This window comes from Vombatus ursinus, unplaced genomic scaffold (genome assembly GCF_900497805.2).
Source record: "Vombatus ursinus unplaced genomic scaffold, bare-nosed wombat genome assembly UNPS02014807.1, whole genome shotgun sequence".
Lineage (NCBI taxonomy): Eukaryota > Metazoa > Chordata > Mammalia > Diprotodontia > Vombatidae > Vombatus > Vombatus ursinus.
The window spans coordinates 43,425,110-43,448,333 of NW_020954585.1; the positions used below are offsets into that span (position 1 = coordinate 43,425,110).

Sequence of the window (23,224 nt, forward strand, 5' to 3'; positions counted from 1 at the left end):
GTGAGACATTTCCTGAACTGAGTGGCTCTAAAATGTTAATTCATTCATCAAACATTTGAAGCCGTCTGTACTGGGGATTCAAAAATAAACAACAGATCTGGCTCTCAAGAAGCTTACACTGGGGGTGGAGGGGTGAGGGTCCTGTAGCTACAACAGGATAGGGAGCAAGGTACTTAACAAAGGAAAATCCAAACAAAGTGCTGGGTGGAATCTAGTTAGAATTTTAACCATTTTCCAGATCTGCTGCACAAGGCGGGGTGAGGGGGTGGTGTTCGTGGTTTCGTCAGAGCTTTAAGGTCCCTTCCAGCTTGGGGATTTCAATTCCATGACTCTAGACAAGGCAGAGACAAGGGCAGATGGAGGGGAAGGAGAAAGGAGGGAGAAGGGAGATGCTATGGTCCCCCCCCGACGCGTGGCCACCACTCTCTCCTTCAGACATACCACAAAGTGTAACAGGAGGATAATACTTTATTCACGAACACAGGCCCCAGTGTGTGTAAGACGCAGGAGGGGGGGCTAGTTCCTCCAGGTATCACAAGCCCCTGACCTCCTCCTTCCCTGGGCTGGAAGCATCCTTGGGAGCCCTTGGCTCATGGGTCCCCAGTTCTTCCCTCAAGCTGGTTCCCACCTTTCTCCCTTCAATTCTATATTTGCAGAGTAAAGAGCAAGAAACTCAGTGAGAGGAAAGGGAAAGACCCAGGCAGGCAGGGCTGGAGGGCAGGGGCATATCATAGCTGCTCCACTCCGTTAGAGACATTCTAGGGGCCTTCTCAAGACAGTGTAGTGTGCTGCTTCTAACGCTCTTCTTGTGGCAGATGGCAGACACTCCTCCTCCCAGAGTTCTCCCCAGGCCGTGGAGAGGAACCTCCCTCACTGGCTCCCTCTCCCTGGAGAGTGGGGGCTTTCTCTCCTGCTCCTGCTCCTTCCTAAGGGATACATGTGCCAGCCCCCCCAGTTTCTCTGTCCTCAGCTCCCCTCACACTCAGGACACCGGTCGGTTCTCTCGTTGCCTCCAACTCTCCCCACGCCAGATGCCAGCTTGAAGCCGCGGCCACAGCCCTCGCAGATGTAAAGCCGCCTCCGCAAGTGGGCCCGCCGGTGCCGGATGAAGTGGGAGCTGAGGCGAAAGCGGCGGCCACACTCAGGGCAGGGGTAGGGCCGCTCACCCGTGTGGGTACGGGCATGCTCCGCCAGGTTGGAGCGGTGACCAAAGCCCCGGCCGCACACCTGGCAGCGGTGGGGCTTCTCCCCGGTGTGCACCCGTCGGTGCTTGGCCAAGGCTGAGCTCTGGGCAAACCTCGTCCCGCACTCAGGGCAGGAATAGGGCCGCTCCCCCGTGTGGGTACGCCTGTGCCTTGCCAAACAGGAGCTGCCCCCAAAGCCACGCCCACAGTCTGGGCAGGTGTAGGGCTTCTCACCAGTGTGCACGCGAAGATGCTGGGCGTAGTTGGAGCTCTGGGCAAAGCGGCGCCCACACTGGGGGCAGGCATAGGGCTTCTCACCTGTGTGCCGGCGTCGGTGCTGCCTCAAGTTCGAGGCAGCTGAAAAGCGCTTTTCACACTCGGGACAGGCATAGGGCCGCTCCCCCGTGTGGGTGCGACCATGCTTGGTGAGCGCAGATTTCTGGGAGAAGCGGCGCCCACACTCTGGGCAAGGAAATGGGCGCTCGCCAGTGTGGGTGCGTGCATGTTTGGCCAGCGTGGAGCGGCGGGCGAAGGCACGGCCACATTCAGGACAGGCATGGGGCCGGGTTGGGTCTGCTGGAGGCTCAGGGGCCATGCCTGGGATCTGGGGGTTAGAAAACAAGGAGAGGATGAGCCAGGAGGAAGAATAAAAAAAACAGAGAATGTCAGGGCTGCAAGGAACCCAAGACAGCAGCTAACCCCAATTCCCTTCATTTAGAGGAGAATCCACAACCAAACAAGGATCAATCACAAAGAAGAGAATTTTGATGAAATAAAACAATAAAACTCTTGTATTAATAAAATCAAAACACCTAGAATAAGATGAACTGTTAAGAGGGAAAAAAAAAAACTTTGCATCAAGCATCTCAGACAATAATATAAATGTTTTTCTGGGGGAAGGAGTCCATACCTGTGATTTCACCAGAGTGGAAGCTCCTTCCACCAATGCAGACTGGCTATTTGTCTGTAACTTGTAGTTTTAGAACTTGCTTGGGACAGAGAGAAGTGACATGACTTGCCCACACCGACACCCAGCAGGTGTCAGAGGCAGGATTTGAACCCAGGTCTCCTCAACTCCAAGTTCAGCTCTCTATCTACTATACGATGTTGCCTCTCTGATATCAAAGATATATATGGAATTGACACAAATTCACAAGTTTAACAGCCATTCCCCAATTGATAAATGGTCAAAGAATATGAAGTTTTCTTTCCAGGCCCTGTGCTCTAGCCATTGTGCCACCAGCTGCCTCCAAATTGTTAATAATAAGAGAAATTAAGATGAAAACAACTGAGGAATCATCTCATATTCATTTAACTTAGAAACATGATGAAAAACACAAACAGTCCATTTGGAAAGGCTATGTGAAGAGAGGCACATTAATGCCCTATTGGCAGAGTTGTAAATTGGTTCAGTTGTCCTGGAAAACATCCGAAATTATTCAAAAGAAATCACTGCACTGTTCATGCTCTTTGACCCTGTGATTCCACTACATATATCCCAAGGAGGTCAACCATCAAGAGGTCATACTTATTCCAAAATATTCATAGTAGCACTTTTTATGGTAGCAAACAAACCAAAGGACTAGAAACAAAATGGGGAGCCCGTCAATTAGAGAATGGCTGGAGAAACTGCAAGTAAATGAATATAAAGGAATATTATTGCATCGAGAGATTGAATACGAGGGCTTCAGAAAACTTGGCATGACTTCATGTGAACTGAAGCAGGGTGAAAAAAAGCAGAATCAGTGAAACAGTATATACTGACTACAATAATGTAAATGGAAACAACATAATGGCTAAACTAAGATTAAAGTCAATGATCAATATTTGTCTGACAATGAAACTTGGCTCTCTATCTGTCCTCTTTCCTGCTGTCTCTCCTTTCTCTCTGTTATGTGTGTGTGTGTGTGTACACATACCCAGAGGGAGAGAGGAGGAGAGACAGAAATGAGAGAGAGGAGATTATGTATACACACACACACACACCTCTCTCTCTCATTTCTCCTCTCTCCTGTTTTTCTGTGTGTGTGTGTGTGTATCCCTCTTGCTCTCATCTCTCTGTGCCTCTCCTCTCTTCCTCTGTCTCCTCTGTCATCTATGGATGTTGAATGTTCCATATCCCATCAGATGACCACTATGTTAATATTTTGTTTTACTCAACTGTTTTTTCTTTATGAGGGAAGAGTTCTATGAGGACAGAAGAATACTGGGATATGTCCGTGGTGTTAAAAAAAAACCCCACTAAAAATATTAATAGTAATAATAACAACTAGCATTTACATAGTGCTGCAAGGTTTGCAGTTATCTCAACTGGTCATCAAAACAATCCTATGAGGGAGGGGTTATTATTACCCCCATTTTACAGATAAAGAATCTGAGACAGACATAGACTAAGTGACTTGCCCAGAGTCACACAGCTAGATTTGAACTCAAGTCTTCCTGACTCTAGGCCCAACTTTCTATCTACTGAACCACTTGGCTGCGTCTGGCTCCCCGTAAGGGAACTGAACCCTAGTCTCCTACATGACAGCAGGGATACTCACCACTATACTTTACTATACTTTAAAAAACAAATAAAAATAAAATAAGAGGCCCAAAGAGGCAAAGGGACTTATATTCTTACTTATTTGTTTCTTTTCAGACATCACATGACCAGCCAATGATGGAGCCAAGACTGACTCCCAGTCCAGTACTCTTCCCCTAAAACATGTTGCTTCTTTCTTTCAAGAGCATCTGGCATCTTATGGCAAAAGCACTGTTGAGTCACAGCATTCAAAGTAAAAAGAAAAGGATGGGGAGCTCAGGAAATATTTACTTATAACAGTTAACATTAATTCAATTGAGGAAAATGAGTAAACGAAAGAAAATTAATTAAATTTAGTTTTCAATAAGCTTAATAAAAACAGGCAAAGAGATCTCCACACATAGAGAAGAGCTCTAAAGAGCCAGGCATCCATCCAGAAACACTCAATAGTCCGTAAATAGACCTTCAAGAGCATCTGAAAAATATGCTGTTTTCCCAGGCATCACCAGAACAGTAAACAAGCAAACAAACAAAAGCAGGTTGTTAATCCAAGAGCTCCCTTCACTACAGAGAATGAAATTGCAAATGAGAAAGACAAAAGAAGGGCAAGCTGGGCCAATTTAAGGAAGGAGGGGGGCTCCATAGGGATGCCCGCAGGAAAGCCAATGCAAAGAGAGAGAGCTGAGCTTTGCCAGAAGCAAGGAGGCAACAGCCAAACACATTTTAATCACTGTCCAGGTTCACATTAGCTGTGCTGGTTTCCCAAATCGGACCTGTGACCTATAATAGGAGTCTTAGGATCACAGATTCGGCTCCTAAAGCATAGAACTTGGGAGTTATCTGGTCCGGCCACCATGCTTTGTGAGGCCTGAGAAGGGTAAAGGGTTGCCCAAGGTCATGTGGCTAAGTCACAGGATCAAAGATTCTGAGCTGGCAGGGCCCCAAAGATCGAGTCCAACCCCCTCATTTCACAGACGAGGAAGCTGAGGTCTAAAAAGGTTGAAGTGACTTGGTTAGTCACACAACCAGTAAGCAGCAGAGGCAAAATCTGAATCCAGGTCTTAAGCAGTGAGGTGGTACAGTGAATAGAGCACCAGGTCTGGAGTCAGGAAGATCTGTGTTTAAATCCAGCCTCGGACACTTACTAGCTGGGTGACCCTGAGCAAGTCACTTAACCCTATTTGCCTCAGTTTCCTCACCTGTAAAATGGAGATGACAGCACCTACCTTTGAGGGTTGCTGCGAGGATCAAATGAGATAATAATTGTAAGTCACTTGGCACAACGCCTGGCATACTGTAAATGCTATATAAATGTTAGCATTACTATTGATGATGATGCCTTGCTGGTATTTGCAATGGCAGCCAAACTAGGAAAAACAGCCTCCCCACCAGGGGAATCATATTGGAAGGACCCATGGTCTTCCTGATACTGTTGGCAAAAGACCAAAGAAACAGACACCTCTTGCAGGCATGATCAGTGACTGCCTGAATCCCTTGCCCGATTCCTTTGGAAAGACAGGAGCCTGCTGCAGAGGCCAGAAATTCTGCCTCTCTTCCCAGGCTGGAGAAGTCCACTAGAGCTAGATGGAAAGGAGAGGATGCCCTGGCAGTGCCCCCCCCCAAAGAGTTTGTGTTGTGTCCAGTAGCTGGCATTTGCCTCCCACTCACAGACATATGATCTCTAAGGTTCCCCGCTCAGACCTATACAAGCAAATATGTGGATCCCAGAGGATAGAGGGGATTTCCAAGCTTTGCAACTGAGCGAGGTGTTGCCCTAGGAGCAGAGCTGAGGGAAGGCGTGAGAACTGCCCATCTGTGGCCTTTTCCTCCTCCTACTCAGCTTAAGAAATCCCAACTTCCCACATTACTTCAACACTCTAAACTTCTCTGCTTTCTTGGATTAAAACTTGTCATTGCAAGTTTAACTAGGTTTTAACTGTATTTTTTGTTCATTATAAACTTAATAACACAAGATTCCTTGAAAGATACAACAGAGGACTTTGTTCCACAATCCGCTGATTATTAAGTGAGGCATAAAACAGGGAGAGAGAGGCTTGCCAAGAGTGTTTGCCGCTGTCAAAGCTTCTCAGGGCAGAGTCTAAATGGAAGAGGAATCTTTTACAGACGGTAAGACCCTCCTCACATTCATATTTGCCAATGACACTGTGCTTGTTACATCAAGCTCAGGACCATTTCTGAACCTCCTAAAAGAGATCCATAATCAAAGGAGTTCAGTGCAACTATCCACATCTGACAAATCAAGTGGATGAAGAGTATCTATTGCCCACAGACACGCAGTTGGATGGACAGATCATAAAACTGGTCCATTCGAACAGGTTTCTTGGACAGACACTTTGGATGAACCGAATTAATCAAAAAACATTCATTAACCATCTACTATGTGCTAGAGCACTGTGCTTTAACCAGATCAGGAGGGCAGTAAACTGGATTGAATGAGAAATTAAACTGTTTTTAGTGACCCCAAACTCCAGAAACTAAAGTCCATTTTTTAAACACCAATATTCTTCCAGGGATGCTACAGATCATGGCATGCCAGAGTATCCAAAGAATTAAAGTTATGGTCAATCATGGGGCAATGAAGAGACATGTGATAGGTTTAAGTAACTATTACCAATATTACCAATGAAAGACCGTGCAAAAGTAGCACCATAAAGGATTTCACTACAGAAATGTATGTCAAAGGAGATGAGTCAGTTATATTAAGACCAAAGGATAACCCACAGCCCGCATGCTTTACCAGTATCTAAGCAATGTCAAGAGATTTGAAGGCAGACTCTTAGCATCTGTGGAAGATTTACAGTGAGGACACAGATAAGAGTCACCAAGGGTAAGAAGATACACTTGGATTACCGTCAGCACCTTTGGGAGGAATATCCATTTTGATAAAAATACAGGTCCATTTAAGGATCAAAGCAGAAATCTGATCAGATCAATATCATGAGGGGCAGTGTGAAATAGTGGACAGTGACCAGGCTGGCCCAGAAGCCAAGAAGAGTTAGGTCGCTTAACCTCTGAGCTCCTTAGGCAACTGTCCAAGACTGTAAATTTCACAGACAGTGCTGACCTGCACTGGGAAAGGGAGTTTTGGGAGTTTCCTCACCTGGAAATTCCAGTGAACTCACCCAGATCCAGTCCCTATCTAAAATATCATAAACTTAGAGCTGGAAAGGCCCTCAAATGTCATCTCATTGGTCAAACAATGGGTTTAACTTTGTAATGACAAAGTTAGTATTTGTTATGATGCCTTACATTTTTGTGTATTAAATATTTACATATTTAAAGAAAAGTAACAGATTTCTCTCAAATAAGTTAGCAGTTTAAAAAAAATATGGTAATTCCAGGTAATTATTTTTCAATGTATGCCTATGCTAAATAATATTTATAAAAGCTCACATCGAGGGCAAGATAGTGCTTCTGTTATGTACAAAAGCTCAACCTAAAATCAAGAAGTCTATGAATTATTTATCACCAGACACCCCAAGAATTTATGAAAGGTGAGAAATAAACCCCCTTTGTGGCCTCCAAGATGGACAGCCCACCCACCATAGCCTCTGATACTTAACTAGCAAAATGACTGTCAACAAATCACTTAAACTAGACTTTTAACTCCTAAGTTTAAAGCAGTCATGATTTGTCTTGGTGGACTGAATTCCTATATCAACAAAATCAGAAACTTGATGAATTCAACTTCTGAATAACATGAAGCTGCCCACTGCTGAAAAATTCCACTTCTTTTAATACCAACATTTTCCCAATGTGGAAATCAAGGAATATCATGGCCTCAGAAGAATTGAAAAACAAACAAACACAGAAGTTCATTAAATACACAGGAGTGTGTTCTCTCTAGCATGCACTGGTAAAAATATATACTGGAGGAAGAGATGTATGTAAACTGAGGTCTGTGAAAATGTTGGGTCTTTTTTCACATATTTTGATAACTATATTTCAATATGGTTATGCGTTTAACAACACAGTTCTAAAGATTCATAGGTCCATAACACATTAAAAAGTTAAGAACCCCTAAGAAATCAAGGATATTTGATGTCTTCCATGCCCAAGACCAAGCAGAAAAAAAAACAAACAAAATAATCTACAACTTAATAAGTAAGTGTTAAAAGAGTTGCCTGAGTCTCAGAAAGGTTAAGGGATTTGCCCAAGTCTCAGAGAGGTTAAGTGATTTGCCCAGGGTTACACAGCCAGTAAATGTTCAAGGCAGCACTTGAGGCCCCTCTTCCTGATGCCAGATCCAATGCTATGTCTATTCTTGCTAAAGACATCTCTACTTTTTTCTCTTCATTTTAAGAGTTTGGTCTATATTTGGACAAATGCATTAAATGAAGGAGACAATGATGAATGAGGACTGATTAAACAGGATTGAAAACCTAACAGAAGGGGAGTCCAGGCAGGAATGGGGATGAGGGAAGGGTCTCATCCCAGCCTTGACAACTTTCATGCCAGAGACCTAAAGACCTGTTAGCTATTCTTGGGAAAATCTGTGAAGGCTGAAATAGGTTTCTGAAAAATGAGAACAAACAAATCCAGCACCCACATTTGGAAGGACAACTGAAATCAGGCATAAAAAATCAATGAGATGAGTTATGGGATTGGTGAGGAGCTAGACAAGTGATTCACATGAAAACAGAACCGAGAGGGGTTCAACAGTCTGCAAACAAGATGAGTCAACAGTCTGACATGGCGGTCAAGAAATCCAGTGCCATCTCATACTCCATTAATGAAGCATAAGATCCAGGATGAGAACATTTAATGAACCCCACTCCATCCCCTTACTCTGCCCTGGTCTGGCAGGCCATATTCAGTTCTGGGAGTTACCCTTTGGGAAGAACACTCATTGGCCAGAGCAGATTAGAGGTGGATGACCAGGCTAGAGGGAATAAGAAGCCATGCCCCAGGATCAGTTAAAGGAACTGAAGATATTTGACATGTTAGAAGTCTTCTCTTGTCCAGGTTAAAGACTTCTTTTAAAAAAAAAAAAAAGGAAGGAAAAAAGAAAAGAAAATAAGAGTTCCTGTCAAATATTTGAAGGGCTGTTTTGTGGAAGACCTGTTTTTCTTGGCCCTGGAGGGCAGACCTAGGAGCAACCAATGGAAACTGCAGAAGGAAAGATTTCAGTATGAAATAAAGAAGAAATGTCCTAACAATCAGAGGGGCCAAAAAAGTGCAGTATACTGCCTTGGGAAGTGGGGAGGTTCTCTCCAACACTGAAGGGCTTCAAGCAAAGGCTGAATGACTATTTGTTGAGGAGGTTATAGAAAGGTTTAATATTCAGGCATGGATTGGGTCAGACGGTCTCTAAAGTCCCATTCAACTGTGAAATTCTACAATTCTCTGACAGAACAAGGATCAAGGTAACATTAATAGGGAGGCATAACATGTATGAGAATAACAGATGGGGAGTAACTATAGGCTGAATATATAGGTGTCCCCAAACACAGACCACATCCCTAAAATGAGATTTAAAAAAAAAAAAAACACCATATATACATATATATGTGTATATAATATCTACAGACAGACTTAAAAGTAACACTTGCCTACATGCACACCTATACACATACATATACACATGTGTAACATATAAATTATATATAATCATTTTATTTTGTTATATATAAATTATATATGTACACATATACAAATTTTGAATAAACAACATTTTTTTTATAGAGTATACTGCATATCCAAACCAGTATAGTTCTGTCTTCATCCATGTGTGTGCAATCATTTTAATGGATTAAACATTTATCAATTCCCTTCTGACAGAACACTAAGGGAGACACAAAACGTCCCTGCCCTTATAGTGCTTCCAGTCTAGTTCTCATACACATAATATAAACACACAATAACATATCATACATGCATAAGAGAGTTGCAAAACAAACTGCCAAGTGAGGTCTAAGGGCTTAGGTGGTTACTAACTTCAAAGAAGAGGTGGCATTTGAATTGGGCTTTATAGGATGAGTAAATATTCAGCAAGTGAAGCTGGATGGAGAAAATAATTCAGGCTAAGAGGGCAATGTGAGCTAAGGCACAGAAAGGGTATAGGTGTGAGACAGAGTATTTAACAGTCCAATATGACTGCAGCACATAATACATGGAGGAGAATAATCTAAAACAATGCTAAAAAAAAGTAGAGTGATGCCAGATTGTGAGAAGCTTTGAAAGTCAGACAAAGGAAAAGGGATTTTTCTCACTAGACAGTAGCAGATGACCAAAGGTTTTGCATAGGAGAGTGAAAAGACCCGAGCTCTACCTAAGGAATATTACTGTGACAACAGTCTAAAGGGGCATAGAGATTGGTAGTGAGTAACTGTTAGTTATTCTGCAACAACTACAATAATTCAGGGGTGTGTGTGATAAGAGTCTGAACCATGTGGTGGCATTGGAGCAGCAAGGAGGAGATGTGAGATATTGTGGAGACAGGATTTAAGGTGAGAGCTATTATGGAAGACCTGGTACCTGTACAGACATGAGAAGAAGGGAGAAAGGGAAAAAATCAAAGATAAAACCAAGACTTTGAAAATGGCAACGGATTGGTGTTCTACTGACCAACACAATGAAGTCAGAGGAATGAGCAGGTTTAGGAGGAAAGATATTAAGCTAAGTTGAAGTGCCAGTGAGGCAACCTACCAGGCATTTAATGAATGAATTCTGTCTGATGAGGAGGAATATAGCAGAACAAGACATGGAGATCAGAAGACAATGTCAACACAAAAGTGGAATAAAATAAAAGGTATAAAATGACATCCAAGAGCTATTGTCATGTTCAACATGGAACAAACACTTGTGCAGAAGTACCCTGCTCTCTACCCTGTCACACTCCCAATGCAAGTGCCTCTACCTGTTGGCGCAGGCCCACACACACTGAGACCTCTGAGGAGTCTCTTAGGGGGCTGGTCAGCATTTCAAGGATAGGAGCTGGACCTAGGATTTCACTAGTTTAGGGAACTCCCTCAATCAATGCAGGTCAGCATCTTTCCCTCAATATACAGTCTGAGATAGTTGCCTCGGACACTGAGACATAAAGTGACTTGCTCTGGATCACACAGCCAATTTATGTCAGAGGCAAAACCTGAACCCAGGACTTCCTGGTTTTGAGACCTGCTTTCCACATTATTCCACAATACCACTGACATTTCACAAGATCCCTAACTCGGATGTTGTAGGTACTCCCGCTAACAACTTCTTCACACCATCACAGACAGTCTTCATATATGGCTATGGCCAGAAAATCCATCAGCCTTTGCCAGCCTGCTACCTCGGAGCCTCTCCGAAGCTGGTCAGGCCGATCTCTGGACCACGGATATACAATCTGTCTCTAGACCTGTCCTTGATGACTTTCCAGGGTGGTAGCATCTTCCAGAATTTTTGCACTGAACACACAGGGCCTTTAAGGACCCAGGATTACTTCCATGCCGCAATGAGACATACAAGGAGGAACTGGCAACCAAGGGGACGCTCTGGCACAATATTAAGCTCTTTCTTCTTGTTGGTGGTTCTGCATCTGTTGCCTGGCCTCTCTCTGCCCAGGTGCCAGATCATTACTGCCTAACTACTTTAACTTCAGTCCTGGCTCTGATCTCTAGAATCTGCTGAGTTCTCCCTGCCCTCTTGGGACTTCCCTGGACTCTAATTCTCCTAATCTGCTCCGACTTACCAGTAGTTCCGACCATTCCCCATCTGGGTATCTGGTCTCCCAGTCACCTGGCCTTTCTCCTTTGAGGTCATCACCCAAGAATTAAAAACGTAGAGGGATGATGAAAAAACGACTCTGAAAAAATGACTCATGTTGAAAACTGGGCTGTCTTGTCATCATCCGCCCTAGTCATAAGAACCTAAGATTTAGAACTAGAAGATACCTTAGAGATCACTGAGTCCAGCTCCCAACATTCAGGAGAAGATCAGAGATGAGATCTGCCTCAGGTCACATAACTATTAAGTGTCTGAGGCAGTATTTAAACCACATCTCCCTCACTCCAAGTCACTATGTCATGCTGCTTCTCAGTCTGGGTCCTGAGGCTACTGCTGTTCCCGGCCACCCTGGTCAGAGCTCAGGATGAGAACCAACAGCCGTGTCCCTAAGCCCTGTCTCCAGGACCAAACATTTTTAATTCTGGAAAGAGCACTGGACCAGGAGTTAGAAGACCTGGTTTCCATTGTATACACCATCAAATTCGATTGATGCACCAGTTAGTTTTGCTAACCTGCATCCCCAATCCCACTGTTATTCTACGTTATAAGCAGTGGCTCTCTGGGGAGTGACATATTTGGAAAACGAAGGCGATACCCCCTGACAGAAAAATGATGGACTCAAGATGCAGAATGAGACAAATATTTAGGGTCAGAGACAATGTGCAAATTCATTTTGCTTGACAATATGTATCTGTTACAAGGGCTTTGTTTTTCTTACTTTAAAAGAAAAGCAAGTTGTACATAACAAAGCTTTCATGTACAATCCTCTTTCTGTTCTACTGTGTATGTGGAAATACCCATTTTATTTGGTGTTTGCTACATTCAGAACATAAAATAAATATTTAAAAAAGAAAATGAAGGTGATTTAAAAATAAAATGTACTGACAAAAAAATTTTTTTTCAAGAAGTCCTGAGTTCTAATCCCAAAGAGATCATATAAATGGGAAAAGGACCCACATGTACAAAAATATTTATAGCAGCTCTTTTTGTGGTGGCAAAAAATTGGAAATTGAGAGGATGCCCACTAATTGGGGAATGGCTGAACAAGTTGTGGTATATGAATGTAATGGAATACTATTGTGCTATAAGAGATGATGAGCAGACAGACTTCAGAAAAACCTGGAAAGACTTGTATGGTCTGATGCTGAGTGAAGTGAGCAGAACCAAGAGAACGTTGTACACAGTAACAGCCACGTTGTGAGATGACTAATACTGATAAACTTAACCGTTCCCAGCAATACTGGGATCTAAGACATCTCCAAAGGCCTCATGATGGAAAATGCTATCCATATCCAAAGAAAGAACTATGGAGTTTGAATGCGGATGGAAGCATGCTATTTGCTATTTTTTTTTCTTCTGTTGTGTTTTGTTTCCTCTTTCTGGTGGTTCCTCCTATTGGTTCTAATTCTTACTTACAACATCACTAACGTGAAAATATGTTTAATAGGAATATATATGTATAACCTATACCAGATTATGCACCATCTTGGGGAGGGTGGTGGGGAGGAAGGGGGAGAAAAATTTTAAACTCAAAAGCATATGGAAGTGATTGTTGATAAATCAAAATAAATTAATTAAAAAAAAAAGAAGTCCGGGGTTCTAATCCCAGCTCTTTTCACTGACTCACTGTGTCCCCTCTCTGAGTCTATTTCCTCTCCTCTGTTTAACTCACTGTGACCCCTCTCTCAGTTGGCAACATACTTTCCAGGGATGTACAAATAGATGATGAGGTTGATGTATGCATTGCCAGAGCTGCTCAGTGTTGGGGAGGCTCTGGAGGAAAGTATGGGAGAGAAGAGGTATTACACCAACTACCAAACTGAAGGTCTATGGAGCCCTTGTGCTGACCTCATTGTGGTATGCCTATGAAATCTGGACTGTCTACCAGTGCCATGCCAGGAAATTGAAATCTCTTCCATTTGAATTGTCTTAGGAAGAATTTGAAGATCACCTGGCAAGATATGGTACCAAACAGTGAGGTCCTTTCTAGAGCTGAACTGCCAAGCATGCAAAAGTCTACTTTGGAGATCACAACTCTGGTAGGCTGGCCACCTTGTTCAAATGCCAAACATACATTTGCCTAAAAGACTATTTTACAGAGAACTCACACAAGGCAATCACTCACATGGAGGTCAGAAGTGTTACACAACATGACTAATGTGGAAATACGTTTAACATGACCGTACACGTATATCCAGATTGCTTGCCATCTTGGGGAGGGGGAGAAGATAAGGAGAAAAAAAAATTGGAACTCAAAATCCTATAAAAGTAAATGTTGAAAATTATCTACATGTAATTGGAAAAAATAAAATACTATTAAGTGGGAGGAGAAAAAGGTTAGTACTTCCTATTGAGAAGAGAATAAACACTGACAATGATCTGAAAAAAAAGTGTTACAAGGACACACTCAAGGTCTCTCTGAAGAATTTTGGAATTGACTGTGAGACATAGGACAGGGCTCACGTGAGACCAGAGACACTGGCATAGAACTGCCCAGGATGTCGTACCTGCAAAGAAGTGCTGTGATCTAGGAGCAAAGCAGAACTGCGGTAGCTCAAAAGAAGCATGAGACGCACAAATTTAGAGACATCTCCATTCCAAATGTTCATATGGACTATTTGTTCCCCACCTGTGGTAGAACCTTCCAAGCCCTTATTGGTCCTGATTAGCCACAGTCAGGCACACTGTACCTTGACCCCGACACAGGGATGCCATTTTGGTCCTGTTCAGCTACAAAAACAACCTTCTCTGTAAAATGAGCAGATTAAACAAGATGCTCTCAAAGAACCCTTGCTAATCTATATATTCAGTGCCTGATCTCCAGGATAAGATAATATAATATGGGAAGGTAAACAGTAAAAAAATGACTATGATATTAGGGTTATGTGTGATAAGAGAAAAGGAAAAGTGTGGGCAAAATGTTAAGAGAAATTTGAGGCAGGAGAGATTGTTTTCATTAAGAAACGGAAGAGGTGGGAGAATTACAGAAGACTTCATTCATAGATGAATGGATGAGATGGTCCTTGACATGAACCTTGAGGGAAAGAAGGAAAGGATGCCTCTGTCTTTCAACACAGCCAGAGAGAAAAGGAAGCCATTTCAGTCACAGAGAAGAGAGATGGCAGGATATGATCAGGAATAGAAAGTCGTCCAGTTTGCCTAGAATGTGGAGAACATTTAGCGTACCCATAGGAGATCAGGGTAGAAAGGTGGGTTGTGGACAGCCTCAAATGCCAAGATCAGGCATTTATATTTTATTCACTAGGCAATGGGGAGTCACTGAAGTGTTTTGTTTTGTTTAAGGAGGAGAGTACCATGATCTGAATGGGGCATTAGGAAGATTACTCAGATAGTGGTAAACTGTAGACTGGAGAGAAGGGAGGCAGGAAGACAAGTTAGGAAACTATAAGTTTGGGCGATTTGGCCCAACATCTCACTGCTAGGCACAAACCCCAAGGAGGTCAAAGACAGAAAGAAATCGCTCATACACAACGGATTATTTAAGGCAGCATTTTTCTGTAGTAGCAAAGAACTGGAAATAAGGTAAACAGATGCCCATTGACTGAGGAATGGTTAAACAGACCATAATATGGTTTGGTACGGGAACATAATAGAATATTTCCGTGCTGTAAAAAATGATGAATGTGAAGAATCCAGAAAAGCACAGACTTATGTGAAGTGATGAAGTGAAGTAAATAGAAACATGAAACAATATACATGATAACCACAGGAATGGGACAAGAACAGGAAAAAAAAAGTGCTGTGTAATTATAATGACCAAGCTTGAAATGGAAGAAAAGATGAGAAAATGTACCTCCCTCCCTTCTTTACAAAAGTGAGGGACTATGGGTATGCAACACTGTATATACAGTCAATCCTGGTTGATGTGCGTATTAGTTTAATTGAATTGCTTTTTTTTTTAAATTTTCTTTTGTAGAATATATTTTGAAGGATGGCTCTCTGGATAGAGGAGAGAGAAACATATTTGGAAAAGAAGATAATGAAAAATAGATATTTTCAGTTGTCTTTTCAGTTGTGTCCAACTCTTGGTGACCCCTTTTGGGGTTTTCCTGGCAGATACTAGAGTGGTTTGCCATTTCCTTTTCCAGCCCATTTTACAGATGAGGAAACGGAAGCAAACAGAGTTAAGCAACCTGCCCAAAGTCACACAGCTGGAAAGTGTCTTGAGGTCACATTTGAACTCAGGAAGAAAAGTCTTCCAGACTGCAGGTCTGACACTCTATCCACTGCGCCCCCTAGCTGCCCACAAAAAAAAAAAACAAAAAACCCAGGTGATACCAACAATTAAAAAAGCAAAATTTGGGCAAGAGGTCATAAAGAATCTGAGCTGGAGTAGCTGAAGCTTGAGTACAAAGGAGAGTACAGAGATGAAAGGTGTGACTGTAGCTAAACTTTAACAAGATCTGTATGTGAGGCATGAGGGAGAGGGGAAGGTCAGAGATAATGTTAAGGTTTCAAGCCAGAATGGACAGGAGGATGAGGGGTAGGGTATGTGTGTGTGTGTGCACATACATGTGAATTCCTATACATAAAGAAAGACAGAGACAAATTAGAAGAAGAATCAAATTTTTGGGGGGGGAGGAGGGAATATAAATTATAAGTTGAATTTTGGACATGCTGAGTTTGAGGTTCCAGTGAGAACAGCCAAGTGAAGGTGTTTAGTAGGCAGATGGAAGACAAGAGTTCTTGGGAGAGGTTGAGGAGCAGAGATACAGATTTTGGAAAAGAATATAAGGCTAAAACAGGGATTGACAGACTGGGAAAATGGAAAGATGAGGAGGAACTGAGTTATGAAAAAAATGAAGAAAAAGTAATGGGAGGAGAAAGATAGTAGAGAAGGTGGAAGAACAAGAGCTTATTCTTAAAGAAGGGAATTTTATAGTTCAGGATCTTAGAAATGGTTCAATTCTGAGGGTTGGTATGACCACCCTGGTGGGTAAATCTTCAGATGACAGCAAAGTGGGGAGAACAATTGAGTCAATGGAAGACAGAATCAGGATTCAAAATATCTTGACAGGCTTGCTAGGCCAGAACTAATGAAATGAAATTTAATAGGTCTAATCGCAAAGCCTTACCCTTCTTAGGTTCAAGAAATAAATTATATAAGTAGAATGGAAGCAATAGGCATTCTTATGAAAAAGATCCTAGTATGCGAGTTGACCATAAGGTCAATATTAGTCAAAGTAGTGATGAAGCTGCAGAAAAGGGTGATGTGATCTCAGGTTATGTGAATATAATGTCCAGATGAATGAGGTGACAGTCCCACTGTACTCTGAGCTGGTTGGTCCTTTTGACTAGGACAAAAGGAGTTAAGAGACATGGACATGCACAGGAATCATTCAGGGTGTGCTCCATGGAAGGAGGCCATGAACTGGGCCTTGAAGGATGGAATCCTCCATCTGAAATATTACATTCAGTTCTACATGCCCCATTTTAAGGAGTGATCTGTAGTCTAGAGAAATAAAGACACAGAGAGACAGTGCCCTGCGGATAATAGGTACTTAGAAGTATTGATGGGGAATAGTTAAATTATCAAAAATGAATGTAATGGAATATTCCCATGCTGTAAGAAACAACATAGATGAAGAATTCAGAGAAGCATGGGAAGACTTACATGAACTGATACAAAGTGAACTAGGAAGAATGAGAGGGGAAACATACACAATGACTACAACAATGTAAATAGAAAGAATAAAGCAATGAAACTGAATGCTGTATAATTATAATAGCAATGCTTGGCCCCAGAAAAGTATTGAGTAGATGCATTTTTCTCCTTTCGTAGAGAGAGATGGAGGTAGACGACTACAGATGTTGCATAAATGGTGAGATACTATCAATGTATTGGTTAGTTTTGCTGCATAAAAAAAACCAAACTTTTTTACAAGAGATGGCTCAATGGGTAGGGCAAAGGAAAGGGATATATTAGTGAATGAGGGTACTGTAATAACAAATGGTTATCAATAAAAAGATATATATTTTTTTAAAAATAATGTGATAGATATCACATAACCAGGATAAATTTATATTGCAGCCTTAAAAAAAAGTTTGTTAAATTGAATGATAGCTATTTTTAGCATCTGAAGGGCCATTTTGTGGGAAAGGAGAATAGATCTGTTTTTGCTGGCACCAGAAGGCACAACCAGGACCAATTAGGGGAGGTTATAAGGAGGCAGATTTCAGTTTCATATGGGCAGACACTTCTAACTGTCAAAGCTGTTGAACAATGGAATAGACTGTGCAGCAGTGAACTGCCTATCAGTGGATGTGTTTAAGCTGAAATTAGATACCCATCTGTCAGGAACCCTAAAAAGGAAATTCCTGTGTGGGCAGAAGGTTGGACTAGTTAAGGTGACAACTCTAGAGGTAAAGCCTGAAAGAGATTAAAATAAAAATATAACACAAAATAGATAATGTTAGTTTGTGGTTTTCTAAGTCAATATGCTAAGGCATGAATCCTTTTCTATTTTGAGTCTGACATCACTGGACCAGATGACCTCTAAGGTTGAATCCAACTCTAAGTGAGAGTCTATGAATACAGATCTTTAGCCTGGAGGAATAAAAGGAGGGAACAGTGACACAGAGTGGAAGAAGTTGTGTATTGTAAGGTGAACTATATTTTGGTTATAGGTTAGTCTAGAGGACCACTACTAGATTGTAATCTCCATGAAGGCAAGGACTATTTAATCTAAACTGTTTATCTCAGCTAGTACCATGCTTTCTCTCCACACAGGAAGTATTTAATAAATGTTTGTCAAATCTGAATTCCTGTTTGTGCAATGAGTAAGTTGACCTCTTCCCTTGTTTGTGGTGCCTTGAAAAAGAACAATGGATCGAGAGGTACATGACCTGGATCCAAGTTCTGGCTCTGCCACTGATTCTGTGTGACCCGCTGTTCAGTCATTTCAGTCGAGTCTGACTCTTCATGACCCATTTGGGGTTTTCTTGGCAAAGATATTGGAGTGTTTTGTTATTTCCTGCTCCGGCTCACTTTACAGATGAGGAAACTGAAGCAAACAGGGTTAAGTGACTTGCCTAGGGTAATATAGCCAGTGTCTGAGGCCAATTTTGAACTCAAGTCTTCCTGACTCCAGGCCCAGTACTCTATCCAATTTGCCAGTTAGCTGCCACCTGGGTGACCCTACCATCCCCTCAATCTACTACCCTACAACTCTCCTCATACTCACAGCTAAACTCCTAGAGAAAAAAGCTGCCACTATTCACTGCTTCTCCTTTCTTACTTACTTCTTAACCCCTTGCACCGTGGCTTCTGTCTCTACTGCTTGACTAAACCTGCTCTCTCTAAGGTAATAGTAATCTTGATTACTAAATCCAGTGGACTTTTCTCAACCCTCATCTTTCTGGACCTCTCTGCAGTATTCGAAGAAGAGATGTGAAGAGCACACTCCTTCTGCAACATTCTTATGTCAGGGTTCTCCCAGTTATCAGACCATTCCTTCTTTGTCTTCTTTTTTTTTTTTTTTTAAAGGCAATTGGGGTTAAGTGATTTCCCCAGGGTCACACAGCTAGTAAGTGTCAAGTGTTTGGTCTGAGGCCGGATTTGAATTCAGGGCCTCTTGACTTCAGGGCCGGTGCTCTATCCACTGCACCACCCAGCTGCCCCTCTTCTCTGTATTCTTTATTGGTCTATCAATCATTCAACTCTTACTCTCTAACTGTGGGTGTACATCAAAGCTCTGCCCTGGCCATCTCCTATTCTTTCTCTGTATTCTCAGCCTTGGTCATCTCATTGTCTCTCAGAGAGTCAAGCATCATTTCTATGCAGATGGCTCAGTCAGGAAATATTTATTAAGCACTTGCTTTGTGCCAGATAGTGTGCATAAAAGGGCAAAAATACAGTCTCTGCCCTCAGGGAGGTCACATTCTAACAGGGAGACAAGAGGAAAATAACTACGTACATACAAGATTTGTTGGAGTCCAACTGTTCGTGACCCCATTTGGGGTTTTCTTGGCAAAGATAATGGAATGGTTTGCCATTTCCTTCTCTACCTCATTTTACAAATGAGGAAACTGAGGCAAACAAGGTTAAGTGACCTGCCCAGGGTCACACAGCTAGTGAGTGTCTGAGGCTAGATTTGAACTCAGGAAGAGAAGTCTTCCTGACTCCAGCCTGGCTCTCTGTGCACTATGGTACCACAGAGCTACCCCATATACAAAATACATACAATGTAAACAGAAGGTAATCTCAAGAGGCAAGGCACTACCAGGGATAGGGAGGACCAAGAAAGGTCTCTTTAAGAAAGTGGGACTTGAGTTGAGTCTTAAAGGAAGCCAGGCCTGGGGTCAGTCACTACAAATGTACATTCAAGGGAGGGAATGTAATCCTATCTAGAGGGAGCTAAATGGTGCAATAGAGATAGTGCTGGACCTGGAAAAGGAAGACCTGAGATCCAGCCACAAACACTGGGTTGACCCTGGGCAAGTCACTTAGCTTCTATCTGCCTCAGTTTCCTCATTTGCAAAAGGATAATAGCACCTAACAACCAGGGCTGTTGAAAGGATCAAATGAGATAATATTTGTAAGGCGCTTAGCACAGTGGCTGACACATAGTAGGCACTATATAAATGCTTCCTTCTTGCCTTCCTTTTTTCCTATATATCCAGCCCTCATCTCTTTGCTGAGCTCCAGTCCCCCATCTCCAAATGCCTGCTTGACCTCTCCACCTAGACATCCCGTAAGCATCTCAATCTCAGTATGTATAGAACACACTCACCTAAGTTCACCTCTCCTCCTTATTCCCCTGATTCAGTTCAGGACACTACCATTCTCATAATCACAGGGGTTCACAGACAAGGAGTCACTCTCTCTAACCCTGCATATCCAATCAATTGCCAAAGCTCTTCAATTCTATTTCCCTGACATAGCTCAGATCTGCCTCCTCCTCCCTCCTCACACCAATCACGGCAGTTGAGGCTCTCATCATCTCTTACTGGGACTACCACAACAGCCTCAACTGGTCTCCCTGCCTCCACTCTCTTCAATTCAACCTCTACCCAGCTGCCAAAATGATAATGCAGGTCGGACCATGACCCTCCTCCTCAAAAAGCTGCAGTGGCTCCCTACTACCTCTAGGATAAAACACAAACTTTTCTGTTTTGGCACTTAAAAGTCCTTTATGGTACCTAACAACCATAGTAGGCGCTTAATAAATGTTTATTGATTATTGGCAAGTCCTATCCCCTCTCTGAACCTCAATTTCCTCCACAGAGGGTCAGGTTAAATGATTTCTCAACATCCCTTTCAGAAATGACTTTTTAAGACAATACCCATTTTTCAAGGCCTAGTTCATGGTCTACCTTCTCCAGGAAATTCCCCTGAATTGCTACCTCACACCATCTCCAACACATTTTGCTCTGATTGTCTCTATTTTACAATTAGCACTGCGTGATGTGTGTATTCTTCTGTTCTTTGGTTATTTCATACCTTTGTTAAAGAAAGATTTATTAAGAGCCTTCAGGATACAAAATATTATTATGCTGGACAGTAGGGAAAATACAAAGTTTAGATAAGACACAGTTCCTACCCTCATGCAGCATCCAGTCTAGTAAAGAATAAGAGAGATGACTATGACATACAAAAACATATGGTAAATGCTTCAGAGAGTTGGAAACAAAGTGTTTCATTTGTCTGTCTGGAATCCCAAATAGACCATTAGCAGCATCCCCTTCCCCCCATCTCAGAACATTAGTATGTCTTATCTTTCTTGCCTCCAGTTTAGTTTCAGAAACTCAGTATCAGTAGCTCCTCACTCCTGGCCTTTATCACACACTCCCTCATGACAGCCAAGTCCTTCTGGTCTCTCCCACAATGCTCAGTGAGGGCACAGGCAAATGGTAGAGACTCAAACACTTGCAGATTGACCTTCCCCCAGGGCAAAGCATGATGAACAGTCCCTGTGCCGACTACAGCAAGTGGGACTGGGGTTAGACTTCAGAATAAGATCCCAGTGTCAGAGTTAATAGGTTTTAAGTCCATGGTGAGGGAGGGCCAGCCAAGACAGTTGGCCTGGGCCCCAAGATTCAAAATCAGTCACAAATTAAGTCAAGCCTAAAAGATGTGGCTAATAGGCAAACAAGAACCTGGTTGAACTCAGCCAATTCCACACTCCTCCCCGGATCATTCTGCCCAGTGGGGTACCCAGACAACATCTTGGCCATCCTGTTGTGGAGTAAAGGGCCACATAAGAATATGGAGGCAGGGAGAAGGATACAAAGACCCCTGGAAGGGGGGATGGCCAGGCCCGCAGCCTGGTGAGGGGGAGGAGGGGTGTGTGCAGGAGGACCTACCTCCTTGCCATCCATTGGAATCTTCAGCTTGACCACTTCATATTTCTCCTCACCCTCTTCTTCCTCGCCCTTCACAAGCAGCACCATCTCTTCTTGCATCTCTCTCTCCTCTTCCTCCTCCTCCTCCTCCTCCTCCTCCTCTTCCTCCTGCTCTCCCGGCATGGCCAGCCCCTGAGCGGCAGAGGACAGGGGGCCCGAAATTCAAAAGCAAGAACCCACCAAGATTCCCCCCCCCCCGCCCCCCGCCCCCCCCCCGCCGCCCCCCCCCCCGGCCCCCCCCCCCCCCCCGGCCCATTCTCCTCCCCGTGGCCCCCCTCCCCGCCAGCTCCGGACTCACTCCAGGCCCCTCCCCCTTCGCCCCTCTCTCCGAAGACCCTCCCTCCTACGGCTTCCCCTCCCCCAGGGCTGAGTCACCCGCCCCCTCCTTCTCCCCTCCTTCCCCGCCCCCCTCCCAGCCTCCCCGCTCTCCTTCCCCCGGCCAGCGAAGGGTCCGCCCCAAGCCCCCGGAAGCGGGGCTGCCAGACGCGGCCAAGGCCACGGGCCAGGGAGGCGGGGGACTCACCGAGCCGCCGCCCACTGCTTCTACTTCGCGGGGAACCTCGGCGTCCTGGCGCACGCGAGGCCGCGGCTGCCGTAGCAGCCGAGAATCTGCGAGCGTCGGGGCAGGGGGCCTGGGGCTGGGGGCTGGGGGCGGTTCCGGGGAGCGCCCTGCCGATTGGCCGGAGCGCCAGAGCCCCGCCTCCTCCGGACCCGCCCCGCCCCGCGGAGGAGGGAGGAGCGCGCGAGCCACCCCCGGAGCGGACCGGGGCGTCCCCGCCCCCTCCTCCTCTTCCTTCTCCTCCTCCAATGAGCCCTCCCTGGCGTGGGACCGCCCAGCGGCTCGGACGCTGGGGCTCCGGTCCCAGCTCCACCCGGGGGCTTCCCCCTCGCCGTGTGCCCCCCGAGTCGGGGCTCCAGCTTGGGTCACAGTCCCGCGAACCTGTCCTCCCGTTGCAGCCCAGTGGCCCACGGGGCGACGTGCTCCTGGAAAGGGCTGGACTGGCTGACCTGGGTTATAATCCTAGCTCTGCCCCAAACTACTCTTGTGACCTTGGGCAAGTCACTTGCCCACTCTGTAAAATGAGGGTGTGGAACTAGACAGATGGCTTCTAAGGTTCCCTTCTAAGCTCTGACATTCCGTGACTCGGACACTGCCCCCCACAAGGACCAGGGACATTTCGGCCTCTTGCTTTCAATGTCCTGCTTTCAATTACACATCATCCCTCTTTTTCCTAACTGCAACCCATTCCTCAGTTCCACCCCTTCTTTTTTCCACCTCTGTCCTTCCTTTCCTCAGCTTTATCCCTCCTTTCCCTTCTTCCATCATTCGTTTCCCCTCTCTATCCTTGCTCTTTCCTCTTCCTCTCTCTTCTCCAGCTCCATCCCTTTCCCCTCCTACATCCCTCTCTTATCTAAGCCC

General features: G+C 44.0%; 1 protein-coding gene across 1 annotated transcript; it reads right to left on the minus strand.

The window, feature by feature from the left end:
* Window positions 1–450: 450 nt before the first annotated feature.
* On the minus strand, window positions 451–22,426 carry ZNF771 (zinc finger protein 771). The gene is made up of 3 exons (XM_027874718.1): window positions 22,328–22,426; window positions 21,766–21,936; window positions 451–1,788 (listed from the first exon to the last, which is right to left on the minus strand). The coding sequence occupies exons 2-3, from the start codon at window positions 21,925–21,927 to the stop codon at window positions 967–969; spliced, it is 984 nt and encodes a 327-aa protein (XP_027730519.1). The 5' UTR covers window positions 21,928–21,936; window positions 22,328–22,426; the 3' UTR covers window positions 451–966.
* Between the last annotated feature and the right edge of the window lie 798 nt (window positions 22,427–23,224).